At 47.7% G+C, this 12,888-nt stretch overlaps 1 protein-coding gene across 1 annotated transcript in view; it reads right to left on the bottom strand.

Annotated features, from left to right (window-relative positions):
- Fam117b (family with sequence similarity 117 member B) overlaps positions 1 to 5,950 on the bottom strand; it is a 71,897-nt gene extending 65,947 nt beyond the window's left edge. Inside the window, exon 1 of the mRNA XM_036173148.1 lies at positions 5,045 to 5,950. Coding sequence (XP_036029041.1) covers positions 5,045 to 5,927 — 883 coding nt within the window. The 5' untranslated portion in view covers positions 5,928 to 5,950. The remainder of the gene's footprint in view (positions 1 to 5,044) is intronic.
- Positions 5,951 to 12,888: the final 6,938 nt, after the last annotated feature.

Below are 12,888 nucleotides of genomic sequence, written 5' to 3'. Positions count from 1 at the left end.
TAATGTGCAGTTAACACTGAATCACACAGGTCTGAACTGCTCAGGTCCATTTTCATAGGATTTTGGTGGTGGAGACTGCAAAAATTTGAAAAAGCTCATAGAACCACTGCATAGACTAGAAATATCACAAAATAGGTTAAATGTTGGCTTATATCAACCACAAAGGCATAAAATGTGTACCCCATGTTTTACTACTACCTGCAAGTGATAGTAGTCTGTTTTATCACTACTGTAAAACACATAAACCTATTATAAAAAGTTAACACTTGTCAATCCCTACACATGCAAACCCCAAGCATGGCTCTATTCTCCAGAGAAGTGTAGGTTAGCAATGAGAATACAGTGTCAAACCGTAACTACACACAATTCACTATGGCATCACAGCACTGCTGTGATAAAGCAGAGGCCACCTTCTGCGGCTACTGCAGTGAGCTCAAGTTTCCAGAAAAGAGCAGGATGCGACCACCTCCACCTGAGCGCTTCGTCTCTCTGGCACATTGCCTGCGGCAGTAAAAAGTCATCTAAGTTCCCATGGATTTTATTTCATCACATATAAAATATATAATAAACAAAATAGGTTAAATTTAATGTTTCTATTTCTAGTAAGCCTTCCGATAACTGCAGGCCGATTTTTAGCTGTTAAGTTTAGGAGGAGTCAAAAGTTACAGGTAGACTTTACTTTCAAATAGACAGCACCTTTAACCCCTCAACTGTACAGTAGTCTACTGAATTACAGTGGATTTTACAGCTAGCAAGACAGCCCAAAGGGTAAAGGTACTTGCCGCCAAACCCAATGACCTGAGATCAATCCCCAGAATCAGCACGGGAAAACAGAAAATTGCCTGAAAACTGTCCTTTCATCTCCACAATAATGGGTAACACATGTGTTTGTATACATACACACACACACAATTTTTTAAAATGGATCTTAGGCCGGGCGGTGGTGGCGCACGCCTTTGATCCCAGCACTTGGGAGGCAGAGGCAGGTGGATCTTTGTGAGTTCGAGGCCAGCCTGGTCTCCACAGTGAGTTCCAGGAAAGGCACAAAGCTACACAGAGAAACCCTGTCTCGAAAAAACCAAAAAAAAAAATAATAATAATAATAATAATAAAATAAAATGGATCTTAGATATACTTAAATCTTACATATATCATAATACTAAGTATGAAATGGTAGATGATATATCAATTTGCCTAAAATGATCATTCTATGATGTATTTATGTACAGAAAACAAACAGTATCTCATAAAGATAAATGATTATTAGTTGATTAAAAATAAAAGGAGGGGGCCAGAGATGGCTTTGCAGGGAGAAAGATGCCCGCCACCAAGCTTAACAAGTTTGATCACTGGGATCTTCATGGTGGGAAGAAAGAATCAGCTCCCAAAGGTTGCCCCCTGACCTCCACACATTAACCTGTTGTGATATTTTGATTGCATTCTGACAATAAAGTTTGCTTTGAATCAGAGGTCAGAGCTAGCTACCAGCTGACCAAAATTAACCATAGAGGTTTTGGAGGACTGAGGATAGATAGACAGACAGGAAGTAATACGGCAGGGCTTAGAGAAGATCTCAGTCCTTTTTGGATGGAGAAACGGAAGAGATAGGAGGTCACTGGTGGTGTCTCCACCACTGTTCTGATCATTCAAGTTCTTACCCCATTATCTGACTCCTGATTTTTTATTGATAAATAATAATTAGAAAAATGCAACATGAACCCTGGCATCCATGAGGACGGACACACAGACACACACACACACACACACACACACACACACACACACAGATTAAAATTAATAAAATGTAATGAAAACCTAAATAAAACCAAAACTGGTGAGATGGCTCAGCAGGTAAAGGTGTCTGTCACCATGCCTGATGACCTGAGTTCAATCCTCTGGAACCAAGGGCAGAAAAACAGGCCAGACTCCAGCAGACTGCCATCTGGACCATCACATATGTGACCATAGCGTGTGTGTACCCACACATGCACGCCACACACACACACACACACAATGAATAAAGAAACTTTATGCAACCGTGGACTCTATCACTGACATGTTATTCACTTCTCTATACCACATTGGCTGACTGAACACAGGTACCCAACTGTTCAGATGCTGCCTCTTCACCTTTAATGGAATTAGATAAAGTCATGTAAAAGGAAAAGCACAAATAAACTTCACAATTAGCCCACTGCCTAGTTACCTTCAGACGAGCCACTTAGCAAAGAAAACAGCAGGTACTGAGAGATCGGCCATTTACACGAGTGCTTGGGGGAACTTCATCACAGTCAAGAGAAAGACATTCTTTATCAGTCAGTGATTAGCTCCCAGAGAAATAATCAACCAGCTAGAGATCCCAAGATCTCCAACTTAGGAACTCTGTGATACTGGACCTCTAGCGCAGATGGGATACTCTGCTCACACAATGAGACCCCTAAAAGCTAGCAACCTCATGGAATTAACTCAAGCATTTAGGTCACGTGAGGGTTACAGACCTACATAAAAAAAAGCACCTTCGTTTCTACAGTAAGAGCTTTTACATTTCATTAAGCTTGCAAACTGGTGGGACTCTTTAATCAAAAAGGGGGTCTGGCAACCACAGTGTCTCTTTCTAGATTTAGTCATATAAAACCTCGAATGATTTAGTCACAGCAGTCTGTGCTAGAAAGATCTAAAACTGAAAATATTCTCCCCACTTTGTACAGATGTAACTAGAGTGTAACAAGAATATATTCCAAAAGAGAAGCCATCAGGCATTTACACCTCAGTAAGACTGAAAGGCCTACTAACAAGCCATATCCCTCACACCTAGTTAAAGAGTTACCTACTCATTTCTCTCGGGTTTTGGTTGTTTTGGTTTTTGAGGGGCGGGAGGGCTTTGGAAAATATGAATGAGCCTGGAATCCCTGGAAATAAGGCCTCCTAGAAACCAATGGAAAGGGGCACCCTCCTTGACATTTTGACCATTTAACCTAACCAAGTTCTCCTCGGGGTGTGCTGAGTATCAACTTGTAAGAGGGATATATTCTGCAATCAGACTGAGGGGCCCTGCCTCCTCCTCCGCATCCCTTGCCCGCTTAAGCAGCTCATCTTCCATGTTACCAGATGCACTATCCCGGCTCCGGAAAGTCAAAGGCAAACTGCAGAAATCTTGTTCAGCAGATTCAACAACTACACACATGTAATTTTGGTGTGCAGTGCATTTTCCAGACATGCTCTTATATACTAGAAGCTATTTTCCTTGATATAATTTGAAGGCATGTTCTCTGGAGTACAAGCTGAGTCACATCTCACCGGCCACCACTTGTTCTTAACCTGTATAAAGGCCAGTGTGAACGCTGAAATGAGGTCTTGTATGAAAACCACTTGCCCAGCACTGCAAGCGAAGGAGTCCTCCTAACATTTTTTAAAAGCATTTTGTAGCTAGGTAAAGTAGTGCCCACTTTTAACCCCAGCATTCAGGAGGCAGAGGCAGTTAGTGAGGACAGCCTATCCACATAGTAAGTTCCAGTCTAGCGGAGGCTACAGGGGGCCCTGTTTCAAAAACAGAAAGAAAAATGACCCAGAAGCATTTTGTATTCCCAAAAGGTTTAAAACTGTTCTCTGGTTCTAATTAGAAAACACTACCAAACATTTTCTGGGCAATCTTTCTTAAAGAGGTATTGTCTAAAACCCTTCACCGGGTTGGTGGGATGGCTCATCAGGCCATCAAGCCTGAAACCAGAGTTGGATGTCCTGGACCCCACATGGCAGAAGGAAAGACCAAACTCCTACAAGCTATCCCTTGACCTCCACTGGATGCCATGGAAATACGCAGGCGACCACGTGCGCACACACAAGAAATAAGATGTAATAAAAACTTCTAAAACATTTATTTAAAAAAGTAAAGAGATTACATTATTCTACATTTCTTAAATCACTTCACATTACTGACCTGGTTAGGAAAAAGTGAATTAGCCTGGTGGAGGGAGGTGGTGCACGCCTGTAATCCCAGCACTCGGGAGGCAGAGGCAGGAGGATCTCTGTGAGTTCGAGGCCAGCCTGGGCTACCAAGTGAGTTCCAGGACAGGCACCAAACTACACAGAGAAACCCTGTCTCGAAACCACACCGCCCCCCCCCAAAAAAAGAAAAAAAAAAAAAAACCTGTCAGGTACACAACAATAAGAGGGGGCCAGTCATGATGGGTACGCCTTTAATCCCAGCACTAGGGAGGCAGAGGCAGACAGATCAAAGCCAGCCTGGGATACACAGCGACTTCCAGGCCAGCCGGGGCTTGTGAGGCTGTTTCAGGGAGGGGAAAAAAAATAAAAAAGCAAACAATAAGAGAGAAATAAAACCAGTATCTCAGAAATACACCCAAACCCTCAGGCTAGCTAGCTGCCATTTACGTATATATGTAGATGCATGTGAGCGTAGGTAAACACACACACACACATACACACAAACACATACATACATAAACATATACCTATGCACACACCCCAAAGCAACCTTAACTTCTCCCTTCTTGCTAACCATTACGTCTTACGAAACGCAAACAAACAAACAAACAAACAAAAAAATCGGCTCCCAGCTTCACCACTCTCCAAGGACCCAAATCCGCCTTTGCTGTGTGGCATTCGGTCCTCCAGCCCCGAAACTGTTTTGTGGAACAGAAACACCGAGCAGCAGCAGCAGCAGCAGCAGCAGCAGCAGCAGCAGCAGCAGCAGCAGCAGCAGCAGCACCCCTGCGCTATTTGCAAGCCTTAACCACGTCACTGAAACCAAAGTGACAGACCAGCCCGAGCCTCACCCTCTAGCCACTGTGAGCCGCAGCGACGCAAAAGCCAGACCCCCCGGGGTAGGGTGGGGGGGTTACGACGTCCACAAACCCGTCCAGGCCCAAGGTTAGCGGCTGCACCTCCACCGCGGCGACCCGCTCGCTCGGGCACGACGCAGGGGGTGGCGGACCGCACGCCCCGCCCCGCCCCGCCCCGCCCCGCCCCGCCGGAGCGCCGCAGTCCCTGCTCCGCGCCCCGGGACCCCCTGCCCTCCGCGTACCTGCTTTGCACACCGGGGCGCTGGGGCTCCTCTTCTCCGCCGAGGGCCGGCCCTGCTCCGGGGACCTCCTCCGGTGGCGGACACGGGCGGGCGGTGGGGCCGCGCTCACCTCGCCGGGCCACAGGTGGGTGGGCGACGAGCTGGGCGACGACACGGTGCCCAGCAGGGGCGGCGGCGGCGGCGGCGGCTGCGGTCGCGGAGGACTGCTTCGGGGCCCGGGCGCCGTGCCGCGCGTGGGGCTGGTGCCGCGCGTGGACGTCACGGACGCGCCCGTCTGCGTGGCCACCGTGGGGCTGGTGCGCGCCGCCGCCGCCGCTGCCGCGCTCCCGCCGCCGCCGCCGCCGCCGCCACCGCCGCGCGTGGGGCTGGTGCTGCGCGAGGCGGTGCGCGGGCCGCCGCCGCCGCCGCCGCCGCCACCCGAGGGGCCTGAAGCGCCTCCGCAGCCGCCGTTGTTGCCGCCGTTGTTGCCGCCGCCGCCGCCCCGCGTGGGGCTGCCATGTTGCTGCTGCTGCTGCTGCTGCTGCTTGAGCTGGAACGGCACGGTCGCCCTCATGGGCTGCAGGCGGCTCCCGGGGCCCCCGGCCGGGCCGACCGCGCCACCACCCGCGAGGGCGCCGGCGGGCGTGGGAGACCCATTGCGCCTCACCCGCTGGGACATGGTTCCCTCCCCCGCCCCGCGCCGCCCCGGAGACGGCGGCCCGCGGGCAGCGGGTCGGGAGTGCTGGGCGGCGGGACCCGGCTGCTCGGGGCCCGAGGGGAGGCCTGAGCCGCGGCGGGTGACGAAGCCGGACTGGAGGGACCCGGGGTGGGGGCGCGGCGCGCGGGCAGCAGCGGCGGCCCGCGACGAGGTGGTGCAGCAGCCGCCGCCGCCGCGGCTCCTCATCAACAATAGTGTCTCCTGCGGGGGCCCCGCCCCCCGCCGCCGCTGATTGGCGCGGCGTCAGGGCGCTCGAGCCGCTCGGCCCCGCTGATTGGCTGCGCGCGGCTCGGCTCCCGAGGCTGCGTCTGCTCTTTAAAGAGAAAGAGGCCCGCCCCCCCTCCTCGTCCTCCTCCTCCTCCTCCTCTCCTCCTCCTCCGGGGAGGGTAGCCGGTGGTGGAGGAAGCCGGCCGTGGCAGGAGGTGGGGGGTGGGGGGGGGGACGCGTGCGTGTTTGCGTGTGTGTGTGTGTGTGTGTGTGTGTGTGTGTGTGTGTGTACACGTGAGTGTCCGCGTCGGCGCGCGCCCCGCCACGCGCGTCCCTGCTCCCCGCTGGAGGGAGCCCCTGGGGACTCAAGACTGGAATTACGGCCAGAGGGACTACGGACCGTCCCGGACCACAGCGTCCCCCGGGGATGGTCCTCCTCTAACTCATTTCCTTACCACCGTGGCAGCTGTGAGTTAACACGTCCGCAGGTCTCTCGGGGACCCCGGTTTTTTTGTTCTGTCCTAATTTCAGCTGCCTATAGGCAGGGCTGGGAAATAAAAAGAAATTTAATCTTACCGGCATTTTACATCCTTCTTTCTGGGTTTTTTTTGTTTGTTTGTTTGAGCTCTACAAAGATCCAAATCTCTGGAAGATTACATTTGCAGATTACATGGCATCTGTGCAGTTGCTATCAAATGGTGTTGCGACTACCCTCCTATATAGAGCTCAAGTCATCAAGAATTTAATCAATTACTTCACGGTTCCCATATACCTTAGAAGGATGGCTATTAGCTTGCAAGTGTGCAAAGTGCTGGGGCCTCTATTTTGCTCCAAACTATTTGAAACAGAGCTGGGTACGCCACCCATATTTTATTTATTGCTATATTACATTTATACAGTGGGTGTGTGTAGATGCATGTGCATGCCTGTGGAGGTCAGAGGACAACCTGTTCTCTTCCACCATTATCAGTCAGGGGATCAAACTTAAGTGATCGGGCTGAGCCGTTTCATTGGCCCACCCACCATCCATCGTTAGTCTGGTGGTGAAAATAAGTCTCGATAGTTTTTGTAAGGGCTCTGAAAGGTGGGAAGTTCTGAAGTAATACACAGGTTCCTCTTCAGTGAAAAACTCGACATACACCCTGTGCATGCATGTCCTTGATCCCTTTGCTGCTTTAATAGATGTACATTCTAAAAAGTTCTCTTAAATATGGGTGAGATGGCACTGGAAATGGGTGGTAGGCCTCAAGTCCTACTGGGTTCCTGTGGAAAGCCTTTAGGTTCCTAGGATCCTAGAGGGATTCAGACCCACCACATAGTCTGTGATCTTGGGTACATCCCTAGCCATGTTTCTTATTTGCAAGGTACAGCTAAGCAATACTATCTCCTACATACAGTTCTGACTATTAACCAAGGATTTAATGAAAATGTGCTGGGCAGGAAGTTCTCAATATTCCTTTTCTAGTCTCTATTCTTTCATTGATTCATCACTATGGATATGATATGTGTTCATCCCAAAAAACAAAACCTCAGAAAAATAAATACTTACTCTCCAACTAAGTGTGAGGGATACTGCCTGTTATTAATTCTTACAGTTCCACTCAAGTGTGAATGGCCAATGGCTTCCTCTAGAAATATATTCCAGTGTCCTGGGCCCTCTGATCATTTGTTCTGTGTGTCACTGAACTAAGGACCTCTCCTTTCTATTAAGCTAAAGAATTGATGTCAGCAGATAAGCTTTGGTAGATCAAATGTTAAAATATTCAGTCCAATATAGCATGTAATGGCATGCAGGTAAAGCCACGGAAAATGTGCAACATATAGATTAACAGAAATGGGCTGAGTTTAAGTGTAAGAGCTAGTCAGTAGGGGGTAGGGATTTAGCTCAGTGGTAGAGCTCTTGCCTAGCAAGCTTAAGGCCCTGGGTTCGATCCTCAGCTCTGGTTAAAAAAAAAAAAAAAAAAAAAAGCTTGTCAGTAATGAGCCTGAGCTAATGGCTGAGCAGTTTTAATTAATATGAGCTTCCGTGTGTTTACTTGGGTCTGAGAAGCTGTAGGACTAAGTGGGACACAGAAAAACTCCCATCTACAGATGGCCTTAGACTCCTGATCCTCCTTCGTCCAGCCCCTGAATGTTAAGAATCCAGGCCTGGGCCCTCATGCCCAGTGTGCAGTGTTGGTGCTCAAACTAAATGACATCCCCAGTCTTTGTTCACATTTTCTTTTACTTGTGTTTCCTACAGGATCACAATTCCCAAAACCCCAACTAAGTCTCTTTTCATCTCATTTAACAAGCCTGCATAACTCAGCAACTTAGAGCCAAACTTTCAACAGAGAGCCAGGATCCATCATTGCAGCCACCTTCATCCTAAAGGATATTTGTAGTTATTTGTAAATGAAAACTTTGAAATCCTGAAGTCATCAGAGAATCTTAGCAATCAAAATATAAAAATGGGTGCCAGGCAGAGGTGGCGCACGCCTTTAATCCCAGCACATGGGAGACAGAGGCAGGTGGATCTCTGTGAGTTCAGGGCCAACCTGGTCTACAGAGTGAGTTCCAGGACAGCCAGAGCTGCACTGAGGAACCCTGTCTCGGGGATATATGTATGTATGTATGCATGCATGTATGTATGTATTATGTATAATGGTTAGAATTGGACAGTTGGGTACCTTGGAATGGTTCTGTCTTTAAGGTTGAATGGCAATGAATAAAAACATCATTTATTCTAATCCTTGACTTCATTATCTGCTGTTAAAGAATCAAAGCAAACATACTGATGTACTGTTCTTAGTGTTCTGGTTTCTCTCTGAAGACAGTCCTTGTTTGTCAGGGATCAAGAAAATCAACATTCCCCTCTGCTTGAACCCCACTCTTCTCAGGAGAAGACTCAGATTTGACACTTTCTCCCCAAGGTTGAAATGTGACTTATTTACGAAGTCATAGGCAAGAAGCAATGTGCTAGAATTTGTCTGTTTAAACTCCAGGAAAGGCTAAAGGCACAGCTTAAAAGAAGAGTGTGTGTCACCATGTGTAAGGTAATCCCAGGACAGCGCAATAAGAACACATGAATTTCAGAAAAAAAAAGTATCCACAGACTTATTTGCTTTTGGGTTTGCTTAACTCTTTATTAGAAAGAAATATGTTTTTAAAATGTTTTAATTGTGTGTGTGTGTGTGTGTGTGTGTGTGTGTGTGAGTGTGAGAGAGAGAGAGAGAGAGAGAGAGAGAGAGAGAGAGAGAGAAAAGACAGACAGAAAGTATTTTGCCTGTGCACCAGGTGCATGCAGCACTCATGGATACCAGAGACCAGAAGTAGGTGTTGGTGTTGGATGTCCTGGAAGTAAAGTTGCAGATGGTTACAAGCTGCCATGTGGGTGCTGGGAATTGAACCCAGGTCATCTGGAAGAGCAGCCAGTGCTCTTAACCTCTAAGCTGTGTTTCTAATTCCCAAGAAAATGGGTTTTTATGAGTCTTATTTTTTTCTGTAGTTTTTAAACTCCTTTAATTTTAATGGAACCATCTCCATCCTTCTACAAATGTTTCTAAAATGAGATTGGACAGAATTTATATACCACTCAATTGATCATTATGACTGTTAGGAATTATTATATGTGTGGGGAGACCCCTGAGGGATCTACCATGCAGGAAAACATGCTGGGCAGGTGCAGCTTCGGGCTGGGCAGATGCATGCCAGCTGGTGCAGGGGCTGGCATATCTGGAGAGCCCCTTGGCCCAGGCAGGAGGAAGGAAACTGCAAAATATGCTCAAACATGGGTGAGGTCAAAATGGGCTCTAGAGATTGTTAAGTTTTCATAGATGGTGGTGAGGCCATATGACCTGTCTGTTTTGACCTTATTTAAGATAGCGGCTTTACCATGTGATTGCCCTTATTTAAGAAGGCTCCTTGCCAGGCAGTGGTGGCACACACCTTTAATCACAGCACTCGGGAGGCAGAGCCAGGCGGATCTCTGTGAGTTTGAGGCCAGCCTGGACTACAGAGCGAGTCCCAGGACAGGCACCAAAACTACACAGAGAAACCCTGTCTTGATCACGTGATTGCCCTTATTTAAAATGGCACCGCCTAACCATGTGATCACTCCTATCCAATATGGCACCTGATCGCATGTTCATGTGTTGGGTTTTTTGTTTTTGTTTTTGTTTTTCATTTTTTGTTTTTTAATAAACTGAGCAGATAAAGAACAGATAAATTGAAGTATTTAAAAGTCAGTCAGAAGGAAATATAGATGGCCATATCAAACACACATTTCCATTCGCACATGGGAAATAGACTTCGTGAAAGACAGATGGAGAAAGGTTTTTCTGGGAAACTTTTACAGTTAATGCATTGGAGCTCAAGAGGGACCCCCTTCCATCTTTCAGATGGTTGGCAGAAGCTGCAAAGGTCCTGTAAAATACCAGGATGTTGGAGAGGTGGTAAGCAGCCATTTGGATTGGTATCTGGGACCACGTCTGACTGCAAAGGCGGATAGTTAAGCCCTTGTGGAGGTAGGCACATGTTCCATGAATAAGATGGAAAAGGTCCGAGGGCTGGAATCTCTAGTGTCCCAGAAATTCAGTGAGGACCGACAAGAAGGCACAAGCTGCCCAGTGGACTGTCATCCAAAAAGCAGGGGGCTGATGGGCTTGGAGCCCAAGTGAGACACAAGCCATCTCCATACGCCACCGTCGCATAGGGATGGGGTCCAGAGGGCTTAAAGCCTGAAAGACATGTGGTACCAGAACGAGACAAATTCTCACTTTTGAGAAAATGGCCAGAGGAGAAGGGAGAGATCTTACCGATCTGATAGAGTGAAGAGTCCCCGGCAGTGCTGCAGTCAGAAAAATGTCGATGGTACAGGATCCCAGAGCTCCTCAGACTGCTGGTGGGCAGTAGAAAGCAATGGTATTGCCCCACATTGGGCGCCAATGTTATGAATTATTATGCAAGAATATGCACATAAAATACCAGAGGGCAAAACAAATACATGATATGCAGGGCAGGTGGTAGCTTTAGTCCCAGCCCTCAGGAGACAGAGGCAGGCCTCTGTGAGTTCAAGGCCAGCCTGGTCTACAGAGTGAGTTCCAGGACAACCAGGGCTACACAGAGAAACCCTGCCTCAAAAAAACAATAAATAAATAAATGATAATAGGATAGCATTTTTAAGGTAGGATTTGTAGAGGTGTTATTTTCTCCAAGAAATATGGAATTCTGATTTCCTACTTAAGAAGAGGATTAGCAAAGCTTAAATTGCTGATCCATGATCTGTAATTAAACCTGACTGCTACTTTACCTTAGATCCTCAAGGCTCGAAGGCTTGTGCACTCTGACCCTGAAATTGGGAAAGTACCTCCGGACCCCATCTTGTCTCTCAGTTTGGACAGTGATGTCTGGCCTAGATTCCAACAGGCCATCACGTTTTTTTCCCACTGAACTGCCTACACAGTTTCTCTTATATATATCTTGTATATGTCTCCAACCTGGACAAGGATTCATCATCCCCTGGACACTCACCTGCCACAAAATAGCTCCCCTTATAGTAAAAGACACTCAGTGGTCTGAATCAAAACTCCAGAAGTCACCTTAGCTCCTCCTCCAGCCTGCAAGAAAACCAGTATACCATTCTGCCCTATTATTTGACTTCCTGAAACTCATGTGAAAGGAACATTCTCTAAACTTGCACCCCTTTTAGACAGACCTCTGTTTCCCTACATTCACCTAGCCAGTCTTCCTAAACACCTCTGCCATGGTCTACTTTCCCAAGCACCTCACTTGCCCAAACTTCCTCCCCCATCTCCACCACAGTTTATCCCCTCCACCTACCCATATTGGTTTCTTTTGCTTTGTCTTATTTTGTTTTTTGTTTTGTTTTGAGACAAGAGTCTCTCCATTGTGTAGCTCTGACTTCCAAAAACTCACTCTGTAGACCAGGCTGGCCTTGAACTCACAAAGATCCACCTGCCTCTGCCTCCCAAGCTCTGAAATTAAAGGTGTGCGTCATCACACCCAGCTTAGTGTGGTTTGGAAGAGCCGAACTTGAGCTAAGTGATGCATGCAAGCCTTCAATCCCAGAGCTAGGGAGGCAAAGGCAGGAGGATCATAAATTTGAGGCCAACTTGGACTACAGAGCATTGACAACACACACATACACAGATAAACTTGGAGCTGAGATAGGAGGGCTCAGAGGTAGAGTGCTTGCCGACCATGGTCTCATACCCAGCACCACAAAACAAATCGAAAAAACCCACACCGGACGTCACCTTACTCCACTGCACAGCTTTGATTGTCTTCAGATGACGCCTAGTGCTTTCCACACTTCTCTCGGACCTTCTCTGCCTAACTCTTTCTCAGTAGGTTCCAGCCACTCAAGTATTCTTTCATTTCCCCAAATTCCGGGTACCCTCTGCTTGGAGCCACACCTCCCTCTTGTCACATGCTCCAGTCTTAATGGCTTTTCTAAACCATGGAGGCCTGGGGGGTTGCTTCCTCTCTCCAGTTCACTCCCCTGTATTCACAGCATCCCTGCTGTGGCCGTAACAACACAATTATTACTTGGTCATCATGGTTCTTTCTCAATGTTCAGTGTTCCGTTCATTCATTCACTCAACAAACACTCACTAGGAGCCTTCGACGTGTGCAGTTCTACAAAGGTAGACAACTCCGCATGCTCCATGCCTCATGGAGCAAGTAAACAAGGCATACATGTGCGCACACACATATCACACATAAATGATTGCCCATGGCAAAATTCTCCGAAGAACATTGCCCCGTGCCAAAAGAGAACAATGAAGATCTAACTAAAGTGGGTAAGAAGCCCTTTTTTTCAAGGTAGGATTTTTAAGATGAGACCTAACAGATGGAGCTATCATGAAAGAATATTCCAGACAAAATAGCTATTTGGAACTCAAGAAAAGAAAATCTGAGCCAGGCAGTAGTGGCACAC

This window comes from Onychomys torridus, chromosome 23, assembly GCF_903995425.1.
Source record: "Onychomys torridus chromosome 23, mOncTor1.1, whole genome shotgun sequence".
In the NCBI taxonomy this organism is placed as follows: Eukaryota; Metazoa; Chordata; class Mammalia; order Rodentia; family Cricetidae; genus Onychomys; species Onychomys torridus.
This window is presented reverse-complemented; position numbering and strand designations above follow the sequence as displayed.